The following is an 18,082-nucleotide window of genomic DNA, read 5'->3' as shown; positions in this document are numbered from 1 at the left end:
GCACTGTGGCTGGTGGGGGCGGCTAGGGGAGAGGCACTGTGGCTGGCGGGGCGGTTAGTGGAGAGGAGACGTGGCTGGCGGGGCGGCTAGCAGAGAGGCGCCATGGCTGGCGGGGTGGCTAGCAGAGAGGCGCCGTGGCTGGCGGGGCGGTTAGTGGAGAGGAGCCGTGGCTGGCGGGGCGGCTAGCGGAGAGGAGCCGTGGCTGGCGGGGCGGCTAGCGGAGAGGCGCCGTGGCTGGCGGGGTGGCCAGCGGAGAGGCGCCGTGGCTGGCGGGGCGGCCAGCGGAGAGGAGACGTGGCTGGTGGGGTGGCTAGTGGAGAGGCGCTGTGGCTGGCAGGGGGACCAGCCAAAGCAAGGGGGGGGGAACAAGCCAAGTGCCTTCTCCTGGGTGGGAGGGGAGCTCACACAGACGCGGGGTCCTCACTGACCAGGGACCCCCCTGTGAGTGGGGCGCGGTGGAGGGAGACGGGAGGGGTACAGGAAAGGAACTGGGGGTTGTAGGTCTCAGGAACACGTGGGGGAAGCTCTGCCCCATGCACTCTGGGGCGGGCGTCCTGCTCACAGCATTATGTGTATGAATCCTGCTTGTGGCATTTCCCCTAATTAATGCCGGACGACTTCTCTCCTCTCGGGAAAAGTGTCTTTTCTACACTCAGACTCTGTGCGTGCGAGGGGGGAGTTTTGCCTCTCAGCGGCGCCCGGGGTGGGGGGTGTAATTTCCCCAAGTTACTGGCTGGAGGTTGGAGCCGGTTCTGTGCTGTGTCGGTGCAGAGGAACCCCTAGATGTTGAACCCGGCCCTGGTTGCTGCCGGCTCCACCTGGCAGAGGGGTTACAAGTTCAACCCGTCTTTGCGTGGCCAGCTGGCTTCATGGGGGTGTGACGGTGCTGCGCGTGGGAGCCAGCTGAGGTCACTCAATCCGGGTGAACTGCAAACAGAAGGGGGCAGACAAACCCCAAACGCTGGTGGTTATTCCAATACTTAGATTTACCAACCAGCCTCTGTATTACCTCACTGGTTACTCAGAGTCCAACCAACGCAGTTCCCTTAAAGTGCCCAGCGTCCGGCCTCCGTCCAGACACACACGTCAGATATGATGATGATTCCTGACAATCTGATCTCATCATATAAAAGAAAAGGTTCTTCCAACCCCAAAGGATCAGCCACACACCCAGGTCCAATTATAACTCAGATCTTACCCCAAAATACACACTATAGCCAATTCTTATTAACTAAACTAAAATTTATTTAAAAAGAAAAGCGAGAGAGTGTTGGTTCAAAGATCAATATACAGACAGACTTGAATTCAATTCTTGAGGTTCAGACACAGCAGAGATGAGCTTGTCGTTGCCAAAAGTTCTTTTAGAAATAGTCCAGAGGTTATAGTCCAATGTCCATATTCAGGGTGACTCCAGTCAGTGACTGGGGATCTCAATCCTTGTGGCTTAAGGTTTCCCCCTCTTGAAACCCAAAGCAGATCTGAGATGAAGCAGGATCGTGTCCCAGGGTCTTATACATTTCCAGCAGCCTTTCAGCCTGAGAAAACAATAGGCCTAACTCTCTTTCCAAACATCCTGGCAATTAGCCCAGGGTAATTTACCCATTAAACGGTTCAGATCCAGGTTACCACAACCTTCAAAGAGACAGAGACAATAATACCATTTCACTCAAGTACCATCATAAATGTTAATATTCCTCTTTTGATCTTCGAATTAAAGTTACAGCAATAGACAAGACTTGTTTGCTTACATCACAAGCCCTGAGCAAACACCTCCCCTTCTACCTCTAACAATGCCGGCTGCATTTCAAAGGTCTATTCATTTACAGATCTTCCTAACCAGTCTAGGTTCACCAATGGGTCAGATCAGTCTGAGTTAATTAACTCTTTCTGGCCCTGTCACCCTCCAATGAAATATTATATTACATTCATAACGTCACAGGGGGCTGGACTGAAGGTGAAGGTTATTTACTGATCTTTGTGCAGGGAGAAATCTCAGTTGCAAAGGACACGGCCAGCAGCTCAGACAGGATCAGGCAGGACCCAGCCTGCTCCTTCGGCCAGGGAACCCTGAGCCAGCATCCCCAGAAACCAGCCTGCTCCCCCGGCTACATCCCCCAGCACCCCCAGAAACCAGCCTGCTCCCCCGGCTACATCCCCCAGCACCCCCAGAAACCAGCCTGCTCCCCCGGCTAGGAATCCCCCCTTGCAGGATCCCAAGGGGCCCCTATCCCGAAGCAGGGCTCCCCACCCCGCACCTTGGCATGGCAGCGCCAGAGAACTACACTAAGGTCTTGCAAGAATCCCAGGATGTCTTCCACCGCTTCCCGCTCCATCTGGTCCACGGGATCCCACTCATGGAGCCCATCGCCCAGCAGTGGGGCCCCATCGAGAACTTCCAGGCCCGGCCTGACGACCTCCTCATCTCCACCTACCCCAAGGCAGGTAAGAGACCAGCCCCGGCCTCACCCAGCAGGGGGGTGCTGTGGGGAAGGGGAGGGGCACTGGCTGTGGGGGGAGTTCCCGGCTACTCCAGCCCTGACCTCGCCCAGCAGGGGGCACCGTGGGGAGGGGGAGGGGCACTGCTCCCCTAAGAACATAAGAACGGCCGTAGCGGGTCAGACCAAAGGTCCATCCAGCCCAGTGTCCTGTCAGCTGACAGTGGCCAATGCCAGGTGCCCCAGAGGGAGTGAACCTAACAGGCAATGATCAAGTGATCTCTCTCCGGCCATCCATCTCCACCCTCTGACAAACAGAGGCTAGGGACACCATTCCTTACCCGTCCTGGCTAATAGCCGTTAATGGATTTAACCACCATGAATTTATCCAGTTCTCTTTTAAACGCTGTTATAGTCCTAGCCTTCACAACCTCCTCAGGCAAGGAGTTCCACAGGTTGACTGTGTCCTGTGTGAAGAACATCATCCTTTTATTTGTTTTAAACCTGCTGCCTATTAATTTCATTTGGTGGCCCCTAGTTCTTATATTATGGGAACAAGTAAATAACTTTTCCTTATTCACTTTCTCCACACCACTCATGATTTTATAGACCTCTATCATATCCCCCCTTAGTCTCCTCTTTTCCAAGCTGAAAAGTCCCAGTCTCATTAATCTCTCCTCATATGGGACCTGTTCCAAACCCCTAAACTCCCAGCAGGGGGTGCTGTGGGGTGGGGGAGGGGCACTACAGGGGGCACCATGGGGTGGGGGAGGGTGCTGCTCTCCCAACAGGGGGTGCTGTGGGGTGTGGGAGGGGCACTACAGGGGACACCATGGGTGGGGGAGGGTGCTGCTCTCCCAGCAGGGGGCGCTGTAGCATCATAGCCAACAACTGCCCCTTGCCAAGGGTTCTGGACCATGCCGCCTGGGCGTGAGCGCGGATTGGGATGTCTCTCTCTGTGACTGTCTCTCTGCAGGGACCACATGGATGCAGGAGATCGTGGACCTGATCCTGGTCCAAGGAGATGTGGAAAAAGCCTGTCGAGCCCCAACCCACATCCGGATCCCCTTCCTGGAGATCTGCTCCCCTCCCCTAGTGCCCTCAGGTGGGTGCCTCCGATCTGCCTGCCTGAGGGCAGGGCAAGGCTGCAACCCCACCACGGCCTTGCTGGGCTTCCCCTGAGGGCTGACGCCCCCTCTGGTCCCGTCTCTCACAGGTGTGCAGCAGCTGGCGAATGTTCCTTCCCCCCGAGTCATCAAGACCCACTTGCCCTTCCAGCTGGTTCCCAAGTCCTTCTGGGAGAACAGATGCAAGGCAAGAGACCCTAACCCTGTCCCCTAACAGCTCTGCCGGTGCCCCTCACTCCAGACCCGCAGCCCCCTGCCGTCCCAGCCCTGGGCTCCCCCGTCACAGCCCTGCCAGTGCCCCTCACTCCCGACCCACAGCCCCCTGCTGTCCCAGCCCTGCCCCCCCAGCTCTGCCGGTGCCCCTCACTCCCGACCCACAGCCCCTGCCAGCCCAGCCCTGCCCCCCAGCTCTGCCGGTGCCCCCTCACTCCCGACCCACAGCCCCTGCTAGCCCAGCCCTGCCCCCCCCCAGCTCTGCCGGTGCCCCTCACTCCTGACCCACAGCCCCTGCCAGCCCAGCCCTGCCCCCCCCCAGCTCTGCCGGTGCCCCTCACTCCCGACCCGCAGCCCCTGCTAGCCCAGCCCTGGGATCCCCCCTCACAGCTCTGCTGGTGCCCCTCACTCCCGACCCGCAGTCACGTTGTTCTCTCTTCCCCAGGTGATCTACGTGGCCCGAAATGCCAAGGATAACGTGGTCTCTTATTACTTCTTTGACCAGATGAACAAGACGCAGCCTGAGCCGGGGCCCTGGGAGCTCTATCTGCAGAAGTTCATGGATGGGAAACGTTAGTAGTGGGCCAGAGGGTTCAGAGCTCCCATGGCAGCTCCACCTCCCTCCCTACCCCATCCTAGGCTGTGGGGCGCCTAAGGGATTGTGGGTATGATGAAGCTCCATTGGTTCCAGACCTGAGGTTTCCCCCATCGGGGTATACGGACCGGTCCTTACCTGCTGGGGGAGGCTAGCAAGGCATTCTGGCAGGAGTCCATACGGTGACCACATCCTGTGACCTCTGCCCCAAGGGATTATGGTCATGTCAGCTTGTCCTCTCTCCCCACAGTGGCCTGGGGCTCGTGGTATGACCACGTCTGTCGATATTGGGCCGAACGGGCCAATCACTGCATCCTCTATGTCTTCTATGAGGACATGAAAGAGGTGAGTGTGGAAGGAGGGGACGGGGGGCGAGGGGCAGTGATGCTGCCCAGGGGTCTGAGTCACCTCGCTGCCGCCTGCCCTTAGCATGACGGCGTCGTGTCTGGCCCCGCCGTGGGTCGGCTCCCTGAAACCACCAGCCTCTGGTAGCACGAGCTCTGACGTCTCAGCCTCCGCCGGCCGCACTCTGTCCAGGTTAGCGAGAGGCCGGCGCAGACCCTGACCCCTTAGAGCACCTCTCTGGAGTTACCAGCCCCGATCCCCTGCACACTCCCCGCGCTTACCGACCCCAGAGCCAGAACCCACCGGCTTGTCAAATCCCCTCCGGCTCCCCGCTCCGCTCCGCTCGGCCCGTGTAGACACAGTGATAGTGGGAACAGCCAGAACTTAGCATCGAAGAAGAGAGAGTCGTGATAGAACGAGAATATTGGAAACAGCTACAGATTGGAAAATGCAAAACCGGCTTTCCCGGGGCGGCTCTAGGCACCGGCAAGGCAAGCAGGGGCTTGGGGCGGCAAATTTGCAGGGGCGGCAGCCGGGGGATCCAGCCTGGGAGCTGAGAACCAGCAGGGGGCCCTGGGAGCTGTAGTTCCTTGGTTAGCTCCCTGCCTATAGAGCCAGCCCTGGAGCAGGGAAAGAACTACATTTCCCAGCATTCCCTTGGCCACTGCCAACAGGAAAGAGGGGGAGGGAGTGAGGAAGCTGAGACCTCATGCTGCAGCCTGCTGTGAATGGAGAGCTGCACTGGGAGTAGGGATACCATATTTTAACATTAAAAAAATAGGACACTCCACGGGGAGGGAGGGTAGCCCCACCCTGCCCCCATCCACTCCCTCCGACTGCCTCCCACAGAAACCCCAACCCATCCGACCCCCCTGCTCCCTGATCACCCCCTCCCGGGACCCCTGCCCCAACTGCCCCCCTAGGACCCAACCCCCTACCTGTCCCCTGACCAACCCCTGGGACTCCCATGCCTATCCAACTGCTGCCTGTCCCCTGACTGCCCCCCCCCGAACCCCTGACCCATCTAACCCCTTCTCCCTGCCCCTGACTGCCCCCCCCGAACCCCTGATCCATCTAACCCCCCCTTCTCCCTGACCCTGACTGCCCCCCCGAACTCCTGATCCATCTAACCCCCCCTTCTCCCTGCCCCTGACTGCCCCCCGAACCCCTGACCCATCTAACCCCCCTTCTCCCTGACTGCCCCCCGAACCCCTGACCCATCTAACCCCCCCTTCTCCCTGACCCTGACTGCCCCCCCGAACCTCTGCCCCATCCAACCCCCCAGCCCCCTTGCTGTGCCACTCAGACCAGCGTGTCTGGCTTCGCGCAGAAGGTGGCGGGGGAGAGAGCCCAGGGCTGGGGCGGCAGGAGGTGTGTGGGGGGGGCAATGGTGGGAGGGAATGAGGGAGCCCAGAGCTGGGGCAGCAGGGGGTGTGAGTGGTGGGGGGAGAGCCCAGGGCTGGGGCAGCAGGGGGTGTGGCGAGGAGCCCAGGGCTGGGACGGGGGGCAGCCAAAATATTTTTTGCTTGAGGCGGCAAAAAACCTAGAGCCGGCCCTGTGCTTTCTAGTGCCTCAGTTGATCTCACAAGGCATTCCCCTGCCTGTCTCCTGCAGGGTCATTAATTCCAAGTCCTTCTCCCAGCATTTTCAATCAGTTTGGCATCACCCAAGAGTTCTGAAGAAACTCAAATATGACATTGCAGAACTGCTAAATGTGGCAGGTCACTTACCGCTTAAATCAGCCTCTGCCCCAGCTGACTGGAGGTAGCTAATGTGACGCTGGTTTTTAAGAGAGGCTCCAGAGGCGATTCTGGCAATCACAGGCCGGGAAGCCTGACTTCAGTACCAGGCAAGCTGGTTGAAACTATAGTAAAGAACAGAATTTATCAGACACATAGATGCACATGCTCTACTGGGGAAGAGTCAACATGGTTTTAGTAAAGGGAAATCATGCCTCACCAATCTACTAGAATTCTTTGAGGGGGTCAGGAAACATGTGGACAAGGGGGATCCAGTGGATCTGGGACCTGGACTTTCCGGGTAGTTCTGCACTGCAATACCCCTGGGCGGCTTGTGTCGCTGACTTGGTCTCATGGGGCTTGGGCTCCAGCCCAGACTCTGGAACATCGCCCCCGTGAGGCCCAGAATCCGGGCTCCAGCCCGAGCCCGAACGTCTTCGCTGCAGCTTTATAGCCACAGCCCAAGCCCTGCGAGACTGTCAGCAGATGCAGGTATTTTACTGCAGCGGAGACACGCTCAGAAAGCCTTTCACAAGGTCCCTCGCCAATGGCTCTTACACCAAGTGAGCTGTGATGGGATAAGAGGGAAGCTCCTCTCATGGGTTGGTAACTGGTTAAAAGACAGGAAACAAAGGGCAGGAAGAAATGGTCAGTTTTCACAGTGGGGAGGGATGAATAGTGGGGTCCCCCAGGGGTCTGTACTGGGACCAGCGCTACTCAATATATTAATAGATTATCTGGGAAAAGGGTAACCAGTAAGGTGACAATGTTCAGTGTCTATACGCAACTCGTTACCTATCTCCATACGCCCATGGCCAGTACAACACAGGCGTTCAGTAAAGACCTCACATCACGTCCCTGGGCGAACTCGTATGTAGCTACTGTTGTACTTAAAGTCCTGCACAGGATCTTTTCAGGGGGAATAAGACAAAACGCCACATTTATTAGTAATACATGTATTCATTAACACTGTATTATATGCATATAATATATTACACTTACACTCACACACACACACAAACACACTCCGTCTTGTTGTTACCAATTAGTTGCTCCCCTTAACTTCACTGGCCAGGTGAGTTAGATGGGGGGAGGGGGTGGAGCTGGGCTTCTGCCGATCCGGATCGATGCTCCCATGTTGACAAGACGAGACCCGGGGTCCTCTGCAAGACACCTCACTTTTATAGCAGCTTCCCTCTCATGCAAATCTAGACCAGATTTAAACTCTGTGTCTGTGTCCATTGGTCCTTTGTGCTGCTTTCTTTTGAGTGTTGTCCCAATGCTGCAAAGAGGGTGTTTCCAAAAGAAGGTGCTGGCTTCTAACCCCCCCGAGGCCGTCTGTATGTCTGCTTGTCTTTAATGAGCCCACTTTTATTAATGATCTGGAGGATGGTGTGGACTGCACTCTCAGCAAGTTTGCAGATGACACTAAACTAGGAGGCGTGGTAGATACACTAGAGGGTAGGGATCGGATACAGAGGGACCTAGACAAATTAGAAGATTGGGCTGAAAAAAACCTGATGAGGTTCAACAAGGACAAGTGCAGAGTCCTGCACTTAGGACGGAAGAATCCCATGCACTGCTACAGACTAGGGACCGAATGGCTAGGTAGCAGTTCTGCAGAAAAGGACCTAGGGGTCACAGTGGACGAGAAGCTGGATATGAGTCGACAGTGTGCTCTTGTTGCCAAGAAGGCTAATGGCATTTTCGGCTGTATAAGTAGGGGCATTGCCAGCAGATCGAGGGACGTGATCGTTCCCCTTTATTCGACATTGGTGAGGCCTCATCTGGAGTACTGTGTCCAGTTTTGGGCCCCACACTACAAGAAGGATGTGGAAAAATTGGAAAGAGTCCAGCGGAGGGCAACAAAAATGATTAGGGGTCTGGAGCACATGACTTATGAGGAGAGGCTGAGGGAACTGGGATTGTTTAGTCTCCAGAAGAGAAGAATGAGGGGGGATTTGATAGCAGCCTTCAACTACCTGAAGGGGGGTTCCAAAGAGGATGGAGCTCGGCTGTTCTCAGTGGTGGCAGACGACAGAACAAGGAGCAATGGTCTCAAGTTGCAGTGGGGGAGGTCCAGGTTGGATATCAGGAAAAACTATTTCACTAGGAGGGTGGTGAAGCACTGGAATGCGTTACCTAGGGAGGTGGTGGAGTCTCCTTCCTTGGAGGTTTTTAAGGCCCGGCTTGACAAAGCCCTGGCTGGGATGATTTAGCTGGGAATTGGTCCTGCTTTGAGCAGGGGGTTGGACTAGATGACCTCTTGAGGTCCCTTCCAACTCTGATATTCTATGATTCTATGATTGACACGTTTTATTGTCCTTGGGTCTGGCTCCCAGCCCCTCTCCAACAGTTGAGGCTGTCTGCAGGTGCTGCCTTCCATGCCTTGCTCATCCACACCTCATTCATTCAACAGGGCAATTGATTAAGAGTGCGGGGGGGGGGGGGGGGGAGAGCTCTTGTTCTACTGCTAGCAAAAAGAAATTTTTCTTCTATCTTATTCTATCCTTAGGGGCTATAATATTATACCAAGGGCAATGCAAAGTTTCTAAATGAGGCTTTGATAACAGAGGTCACACGTGGGTAGACCCACCACAAGGTTATATGAAGAGGCACAATGTAAAGTCATATGAAAATTATCAGAGATTTATCTACACTACCAGACCCAAGGGACCCCTGTAACCCCATATGCCCCCCTGGGCCCTTGGCCAGTTGCCATCGGGAGGCCGCTGGGTCAGCATCCTTCTCCCCCACCAGGACCCGGCCCGGGAGATCCGCAGGGTCATGGACTTCTTGGAGGTGGAGCTGCCCCCGCAGGTGCTGGAAAAAATTGTCCAGCAAACGTCCTTCCAGATCATGAAGGAGAACCCCATGGCCAACTACAGCAGTATCCCCAGCACCATCCTCGACCAGACCGTCAGCCCCTTCATGCGCAAGGGTGAGCGGGGGGAAAGGGGACCTGGGGGTTGTGGGGAACCTGCCCCCACCCCCACTGGCTTTGTCTGGAAAGTTCCCTGTAGCCCGTTGGTACAGGGCCTGGGCAACTTGAGCAAGGTACTGTGGGTAATGCCTGCTTGGTCTGAAGCCATGCCTCATTACCCATAGTCCCTTGCAGGGGGTCATGCTCACTTGGCATTAGCTCCCCATAATGTCACAGGCGGGGGGCGGGGCAGGGGGGTCGTGTCCTTGCGGCTCTTCCCAGGGATTCTGGGTAAGTCCTGTTGGGCTGGGTCCCCATGGCGTTCTTCCCGGCGGTCCTGTCCTGGGGCCCAGTCGGCTGCAGAGCAGGGTATGGATGCGGGGGGGCTCCCTGGAGCTGGGGTCCCCTGCCTGGGGGTGGAAGGCACTTCCTGGGGAAGGGGCGGCTGTTGCTGGGGGGTGGGTCTCACCACTAATACCCCCCTCTCCTCCCCAGGCCAGGTTGGCGACTGGAAAAACCATTTCACCGTGGCGCAGAGCGAGGCGTTCGACGCCCATTACCAGCGCCGCATGGAGGGGACCGGCCTGCACTTCCGGACCCAGATCTAGGCCCCACCCCGCGGGTGCGGACAGGCCCCCAGGAACGGTGCTGCAATAAAAGTTTACCTCCTGACCATGGACATTGTGATACCTGGGAGGGGGTGTCATGGGGTGGGGGTGGGGGCTGGTGCTGCAGGAAACTTCCCCTTCAGCCCGAGACAGGATGTCCCACCCTGGCCCCGATGGCGCCCCCCCTCCAAGTGTCCATCCCCCCTCCCCCCCGGGGCACAGGTGCTGCTGGGAGCGTGAGTCGCACTGCAGAGCTCACACGCCAGGAAGGGAAGTCCAGGACACACTGTGGGGGTGGGGTCAGTGTACACACAGATCGATATGGGGGTGGGGGGGCCGAGCTGCATTTCCTCCATGGTGCTGTGTAAACAGCAGGGAAATCAAGCTTGTTCTCTGTGAGCCAGGGAAAGGGAAAAGGGGCTTGGCTGGGAGGCCCTGCCAGCCCCACAGGAAAAGAGGGCAACTCTGGGGGGACAGATTCCATGGGGCTGGGGGTCTCCGCAGCCCCCTCGTCCCCACACCCGCTAGCAAGCAAGGAGTGTAACCCTTTGACCTGAGCAGCTAGCCCCAAATCCAGCAGCTTGTTCCCGTTCAGAGCAGAACTCGGCGGCCGTCGGGGAGTTCTTTGATGCAGTTTTGTTGATTTAAAGTCTGGACAAAGTCCTGTGTCGCGGAACGCAGAGTGACGCAAATCGCAGGAAGCTGTGGGGAGTGGCGGGGGGGTGTGTGTGTTTGCTCAGAGCACCAAGACCGCTCTTCTCAGCCTGCACCCCACCGAAAAGCCTCTCCGCCTCTTTCTTCCAGGGGCAGACACCGCGCTGCCGGCCGCTCCTCCACGCTGGCTCTGACTCTCGCAGGCCTGGTCTACACTAGGACTTTACTCCGGCCTAGCAACAGCCCTCAGAGGTGTCAAAATCGACACCCTTGAGCGCCCGTTATACCAACCTCACCCCCAGCGTAGACAGCGCTAGGTCGAGGGACGAAGTCTCCAATCGACCTGGCTACTGCCTCTCGGGGAGGTGGATACCGACGCCGATGGGCCAAGTCCTGGCGCACGCAGCGTCTTCACTGACGCGCTGGTTAGATAAGCCCCCAGCCCTTGAGTTGTGGGTCTGTTCTGGCTTCCCACAGCCACAGGCGCCCCCGACCCAAAACCATCCTCGGCACCACTCGGGCAGCCTGCCTTCGTCTGTGTCCTGGCCTGGCAGCCACTAACCGAAGGGTGAGTTCGCACCTGTCAGTCTCAATAAGAATTGAAATCAACCCCTAAGGTGGTTTCACCCAACTGCAGTACTACGCCCCAGTGAAACGGACTAGCCACCCCCTGGGAAAGCCCCCCCCCCCCCCATCCTGCCACCCTTACGGAGGTTTGTAACTCCCCCCCCCATCCTGACCCCCTTACGCAGGTCTGTAACCCCCCCCATCCTGACACCCTTACGCAGGTCTGTAACTCCCCCCCCATCCTGACACCCTTACGCAAGTCTGTAACTCCCCTCCACCCCATCCTGACCCCCTTACGCAGGTCTATAACTCCCCTCCACCCCATCCTGACACCCTTACGCAAGTCTGTAACTCCCCCCCACCCCATCCTGACCCCCTTACGCAGGTCTGTAACCCCCCCCACCCCATCCTGACCCCCTTACGCAGGTCTGTAACTCCCCCCCCCCATCCTGACACCCTTACGCAGGTCTGTAACCCCCCCCCCATCCTGACACCCTTACGCAGGTCTGTAACTCCCCCCCCATCCTGACCCCCTTACGCAGGTCTGTAACTCCCCCCCGCATCCTGACCCCCTTACGCAGGTCTGTAACTCCCCCCCCCCATCCTGACCCCCTTACGCAGGTCTGTAACTCCCCCCCCCCCCCATCCTGACCCCCTTACGCAGGTCTGTAACTCCCCCCCGCATCCTGACACCCTTACGCAGGTCTGTAACTCACCCCCCCCATCCTGACCCCCTTACGCAGGTCTGTAACTCACCCCCCCCATCCTGACCCCCTTACGCAGGTCTGTAACTCCCCCCCGCATCCTGACCCCCTTACGCAGGTCTGTAACTCCCCCCCCATCCTGACCCCCTTACGCAGGTCTGTAACTCCCACCCACCCCCATCCTGACCCCCTTACGCAGGTCTGTAACTCCCCCGCCATCCTGACCCCCTTACGCAGGTCTGTAACTCCCCCCCCCATCCTGACACCCTTACGCAGGTCTGTAACCCCCCCCCCATCCTGACACCCTTACGCAGGTCTGTAACCCCCCCACCATCCGGTCTGTAACTCCCCCCCCATCCTGACCCCCTTACGCAGGTCTGGCCTAAACTACAGCCGGGCTTTATGCTGCAGCTCATCGGGAGATGTTGGTGGCTAGTTCACACTGGAATAATTCTGGGCAGTTCTCTGGCCTGCGCTATACAGACTAGACGCCAGGGGTCCCTTCTGGTCTTGGCAATCTCTGACTGAAGCCCGGGCGCTTGTCCTTTGCAGCGGCGTTCAGCCTTGTAAGTGTGAAACTTCTTAGCAGAAACATCTCCAAGTAAAATCTACAGACCTGCTCACCTCTAGAAACCCGGTTAAAGCAGCTAGGACCAGACACTACCGCCACTTCGGCAATTTCACACCGTCAATGGGAAGAAACAAATAAAACGTTCAGACAATTCTGTGCAGTTACAATTGTTACCCAGCCCGGACTCAGCTGAGGAGCTCTAGAAACTGCACCAGCTGGGGGGGGCCGTGGAGCAGCTTTGGCACCACACCGAGAACTGGGCCAGGCCGGGGCCGAGTGCCAGCGGGGATCCAGCGAATCGCGTGTGCGTCGGCTGGGGCAATACAAACAGCACAAATCAGTCAGGACTCTAGTGCAGACAAGGCCTTACAGCAGCCTGCCTGGGGCCGCGTGTTGTCATCGACATTATCGGTTCCCAGCCAATGGGAGCTGCAGAGCCGGCGCTCGGGGCGGGGGCATTGCACGGAGCCTCCCTGGCAGCCCCTGCACCTAGGAGCCGGAGGGACGTGTCACCGCTTCCAAGAGCTGCACGGAGCCAGGACGGGAGCCTGCCAGCCCCGCGCCGACCCGACTTTTAATGGCCCAGTCAGCAGTGCAGGGGGTGGGGCCAGCACAGGGCAGGGGATGGGGCAGGAGCAGGGCCAGCACAAGGAAGGGGGCGGGGCCAGCGTGGGGCAGGAGGTGGGCAGGGGGTCATGAGGGGCAGAACTATGGGGCAGTGGGGAGTTACGGGGGTTACCATAGAAGGTTACGAGACGAAGGCCATGATGGGAGGAGGGGAGCAGGGGGTCACGGGGAGGGGTCATGGGGGGCTGACGGGGCAGGAGAGCAGGGCAGGGCCATACAAAGGGGCAGAGAGCCGGCTCATGGGGAGACATTCAGCGTCCCACCCCCCAGCTGGGGTCGGGAGCAGCTAGCAGTTTGGGGGCGGTAACATCGTCGCTGAGAACAGACACCACCGGGGCATGGAGAGGTTTAGGGGAAAGTTCCCGGTTTATTGGGATGGTTTTATGCCCACACCATGATCCCAGGTGTGGACAGAGACAGGGGCCCCGGCACGGTGGTGGATGTGGGGCTGTGACGTCCCCGGGTTCACCAGGAAGGTTCACACTCACAAATATTTACAAGCCCCTAAACAATGGGGGAGGCTGCGGGTGCGTTTGCCCCGGCCGGGGGAGGTGTGGGGAAGATGACAGGGCTGTGCCTGCCCCCGTCCCACAGACCGTCCCCTCCCGCACAGGGCTGGGCCGATCCCTCCGCAGCTCCCCTTCCGGACCGGGCCGCACCGGCCAAGCCAGACCTGCTGCTCAGATTAGAGAGCCCAGCCCCTGTGCTGTGGGGCAGGGTACTCGGCCCCGCTGGGGAGCCCAGAATCAGGCTAGCGGGGCGACGAGGGCCACGTCTCCTTATCTGGGGCTCTCCGAGAGCCCCCGCCCGCAGCCAGGGCCCCACGGAGGGACCCGCCAGGGGGCAGAGACAGAGGCGGCTGGTCCCTGGCCCCACGCAGCTACGGCACGTTGACATAGTCGTAGTCGGCCTTCTGCTCGTCCAGCGAGGCTGCGAGGGAGAGAGAGAGACAGAGAACTGTGGGCTCACCCCCAGGGAGAGGGGAGCAGGCGTCGGGACTCGGGGCTGGGGGTCCCCGCCAGTCCGGGGGGCTCTGGCTACCTGGTGCACCTGGCCTGGGGCTTCTTCCCACGGCATAGCAGACAGTGCATGTCCAGTGCCTGCGGGGTCAGGGAGAACCCCACAGGGCCTGGGGGCGGCTGGGTCACACTCGGGGGGTGGGGGTGGGGGGGGCAGAGCTCTTACGGGGTTTCGGCTCCTTGTCGTCCACGTTCGCGTAGGAGACATTCTCACCTGCCCGGGAGAAAGGAAGGGGACTGTGGGTGAGTGAAGTGTGCCCGCCCGGGGGCAGGACTGGGGTGACGCAGACCGGGCTCCCCTGCGGGCCTCAGGCCCCGTCGCCGCGCCCTCTGGCAGGGCAGGAAATATTCCCGTGGGACCCAGAGGGGGCAGCGTGCTTGGGAGATGCACACCTGCACAGTCTCCCTTGTGCGTACGTGTGAAAGGGACACATGTGCCCACGCTGGTGAGGGCGAGTCACATGGTGCATCCTCACAGGCGGCACGCACGGGGCGTGAATGCGGGACCCCGGCGACCCCAGCCCGGCCAGCCCCGGCTGGGAGCAGCCGCAGCCTCGTGAGCCCGTCGCATGGAGCAGCCGCTTGGGGACACGTTCCCACCCAGGGAACAATGCACATGCCAGTCAACGCACGCCCTGCAGGAGTCACACACACACACAGGGGCTGCATGCACACACACACACTCACACGCACACAGGGGCTGCACACACACTCACACGCCAGGGTGTGCACACACGCATAAACACTCACACACACACAGGGGCTGCATGCACACATACACACACACGCACACAGGGGCTGCATGCACACTCACACGCCAGGGTGTGCACACACACACACACACAGGGGCTGCATGCACACATACACACTCACACGCACACAGGGGCTGCACACACACTCACACGCCAGGGTGTGCACACACACACTCACACAGGCACTGCACACACGCACTCACACACATTCACACGCACACAGGGGCTGCAAACGCACTCACATGTCAGGGTGTGCACACACTCACACAGGCACTGCACATACGCACTCACACACATTCACACGCACACAGGGGCTGCACACACACACTCACATGCCAGGGTATGCACACACGCGCACACACTCACACACACACAGGGGCTGCACACACGCACTCACACACATTCACACGCACACAGGGGCTGCACTCACACACTCACATGCCAGGGTATGCACACACGCGCACACACTCACACACACACAGGGGCTGCACACACGCACTCACACACATTGACACGCACACAGGGGCTGCACTCACACTCACACATGCACTTACCCTGGTTGTGACTGGGGCCCTTCTGCCTGTGGGGCCCGGTTCTCTCGGTCCCCAATGGAAGCACCTCCCTGCAGATGGGGAGGGAGCAGAGGGGTGACCGTGTGGATGGGGCAGGGGCCCAGCCTCCCCCTTCCCCCCTCCCAGGGTGATGTGCTCAGGAAAGGGTCAGGGCCTACACACACCTGAGGGCCTAGAGACCCACCCCCCCCGAGTTGAGTGTCCCCCTCAGCTCACGCTGTCCCCCTGCCCGGCCAGGGCGCAGCCCCCAGTACTCACAGATACTCCTTGTCCTTCTCCACGGAGCCTGCAAAGCACAAGACACGGGAGCGGGGTGAGAGGCCGCGGCTGGGAACACGGATCGGGGGGGCCCGTCAGCACCCGTACACAGCGCCCCGCCCCAGGGCGGGCCATCCCCAGGCTGCCCCCCGGCAGTGTAACGTGGGGCACCGGCCCTGCCTGTGACCACCCGGGCTCAGCATGTGGGGCGTTCCCCGTGGCTCAGCGTGGGCCAAACTCGCGCCACCCCCCATGGCTGCCCCCAGCCCCAAGGGGCCTTTGCTGAGGTGCCCTCAGTGGGGAACATTCCCACTTGGGAGTGTTAGTAACTGAGGAGACCCCAAAACTCTGCTTTAGCAGGGATCTAGGGTGGGGCATGTGGGTGCACCATGGATGGATGGAGGGGGGTGTCTGGGGATGGATGATGGGTAAACAAAGGGATGTGGCCGTGGGGAGGGTCTCTCTCAGAAGGGCCGGAGAGGGATTTCTAACAGGAGGGGGGCAGGGCAGTGGGCAGGGTCTCTATGGAGGCAGGGGTGTGGGGCAGGGTCTCTATGGGGGGCAGGGTCTCTTTTGGGGCAGAGCAGTGGGGCAGGGTCTCTATTGGGGGCAGGGCAGTGGGGCAGAGCAGTGGGGCAGGGTCTCTATGGGGGCAGGGCAGTGGGGCAGGGTCTCTATGGGGCAGGGTCTCTGTTGGGGGCAGAGCAGTGGGGCAGGGTCTCTATGGGGCAGGGAAGTGGGGCAGAGCAGTGGGGCAGGGTCTCTATGGGGCAGGATCTCTGTTGGGGGCAGAGCAGTGGGGCAGGGTCTCTATTGGGGCAGGGCAGTGGGGCAGGGTCTCTATTGGGGCAGAGCAGTGGGGCAGGGTCTCTATGGGGCAGGGTCTCTGTTGGGGGCAGAGCAGTGGGGCAGGGTCTCTGTTGGGGGCAGGGCAGTGAGGCAGGGTCTCTATGGGGCAGAGCAGTGGGGCAGGGTCTCACAGGGGTCCTGGCTGGAGTCCATGTCTCACTTACTTCCCCCCGTGGCACCCTGCAAATTCACATAGTCCTCCTCGGAGCCTGAGAGAGAGATGCAGCCTGAGTCGCCCGGCCCCATGGCCTGGGGGGCAGAGCAAAGTGCCCCCACCCCACCCCCTCCACTGCCCCCCCACCCCGCTCTCCCGTTCCCTCCCCCCTGCACCCCTCCCGCCAACCTCAGCCTCCCCCCGCAGCGCTGGGCTGGGGACAGCACTTGGGGTGCAGAGCCAGGAGGGCCCTGCCCATCGCGTCCTGCCCCCCCCAACACGCCCCCCCATACCCCCGGCACTCACTGATGTTCACGTAGCTCCCGTGGCTGTCCACGTCTGCCAAGAAACACAGGGGGTTAGAGACAGACACAGGGGGGCACGGGGAGGGGGGCAGGCGCAGACTGGGGGCTGGCACCGCCTGGTGCTGCTCCCCACCCAGCACGGGCCGGGTCTCCATTCCCCCAGGCCCCACTCACCAGTGCCAGATTCCCGGGCAGGCTTCAGGGGCTCAAAGACCCTGTGGGGAGGAAGGAGTGGGGTCAGAGTGAGGGAGTTCCCGGCACCCCGGCCCTAGAAGGGACTCCCTCCCGCCCCCACCGGGACCCCCACCCCGCCCCCGCCGGGACCCCCTCTTCTTCCTGCCCCAGCCAGGACCCCCACCCCGTCCCCACCGGGACCCACACCCCTCCCTAGCCGGGATCCCCTCCCCACCCCAGCTGGGACCCCCTCCCCTCCCTAGCTGGAATCCCCTCCCCACCCCAGCTGGGATCCCCTCCTCTTCCCGCCCCAGCCAGGAGCCCCTCCCCACCCCTGCCCAGCCAGAGCCCTCCTGGCTAACTGGGACCCCCACACCAATTACCCAGCTCCCCCTTAGCAACCTGGGTAGGGCCGGTGGTCCCCCTTGCGGAGGTGACCCCTAGACGGAGCACCGATCCCAATCCCAGGACTGGGGAAGGTCCGGGGGGAGCCCAGGTGTGGGCAGGGATTTGACACCTACGGGGTCTGCCGCGACTCTGTCCACGGGGCAGGAGCTGTGAGGAGAGAGGGGGAGAGAGGGTGATTCCGACGCACAGACAGGCCCCCCCCCAGCCCCGCCGCAAACGGGGGCACGGCAGCCATCCGGGCAGGCTCTATGCCAGACACTGGCTGCCACCTCTGGGTCCCGGCCTAGGGCAGCTCCGTCCCGTTCTGCCGCGCTGCAGGTGGTGGCAGCGGTGGGGGGCTGCAGTGCGGGGGGGGTCTGCGCAGTGCATTTCAGGCCTGTTGTCTGGGGTGGGTGTGTCTCAGGGGCGTGTATTGCGGGGGGTGAGATGCAGGGGTGCGTGTCTGGGGGTGCGTAGTGCAGGGTGCGTGTCTCAGGGCTGTGT

General features: G+C 60.2%; 1 protein-coding gene and 1 long non-coding RNA gene across 3 annotated transcripts; one reads left to right on the top strand and one right to left on the bottom strand.

Moving 5' to 3' along the window:
- Window positions 1-668: 668 nt before the first annotated feature.
- LOC135982825 (uncharacterized) lies at window positions 669-9,217 on the bottom strand. 2 transcript variants are annotated; one of them, XR_010600329.1, is made up of 4 exons: window positions 6,675-9,217; window positions 6,446-6,579; window positions 4,509-5,098; window positions 669-1,632 (listed from the first exon to the last, which is right to left on the bottom strand). It is a non-coding gene; the product is annotated as an uncharacterized LOC135982825 (long non-coding RNA). The 2 variants fall into 2 exon arrangements; XR_010600328.1 differs by having other exon boundaries at window positions 6,446-9,217.
- Window positions 2,262-10,049, top strand: LOC101940815 (sulfotransferase 1B1-like). The gene is made up of 7 exons (XM_065591049.1): window positions 2,262-2,442; window positions 3,412-3,540; window positions 3,652-3,749; window positions 4,221-4,347; window positions 4,621-4,715; window positions 9,215-9,395; window positions 9,873-10,049. Exons 1-7 carry the CDS (start codon window positions 2,262-2,264, stop codon window positions 9,983-9,985), a joined length of 924 nt encoding a protein of 307 aa, XP_065447121.1. The 3' UTR covers window positions 9,986-10,049.
- The last annotated feature ends 8,033 nt before the right edge of the window (window positions 10,050-18,082 follow it).

This window comes from Chrysemys picta, chromosome 4 (assembly GCF_011386835.1).
Source record: "Chrysemys picta bellii isolate R12L10 chromosome 4, ASM1138683v2, whole genome shotgun sequence".
Lineage (NCBI taxonomy): Eukaryota > Metazoa > Chordata > Testudines > Emydidae > Chrysemys > Chrysemys picta.
This window is presented reverse-complemented; position numbering and strand designations above follow the sequence as displayed.

Coding starts and splice junctions, on each gene's coding strand:
- LOC101940815 (XM_065591049.1), top strand. CDS start 2,262: ATGGCAGCGCCAGAGAACTACACTAAGGTCTTGCAAGAATCCCAGGAT. Junction 2,443..3,411: donor CTCCACCTACCCCAAGGCAG/GTAAGAGACCAG, acceptor GTCTCTCTGCAG/GGACCACATGGATGCAGGAG. Junction 9,396..9,872: donor CAGCCCCTTCATGCGCAAGG/GTGAGCGGGGGG, acceptor TCTCCTCCCCAG/GCCAGGTTGGCGACTGGAAA.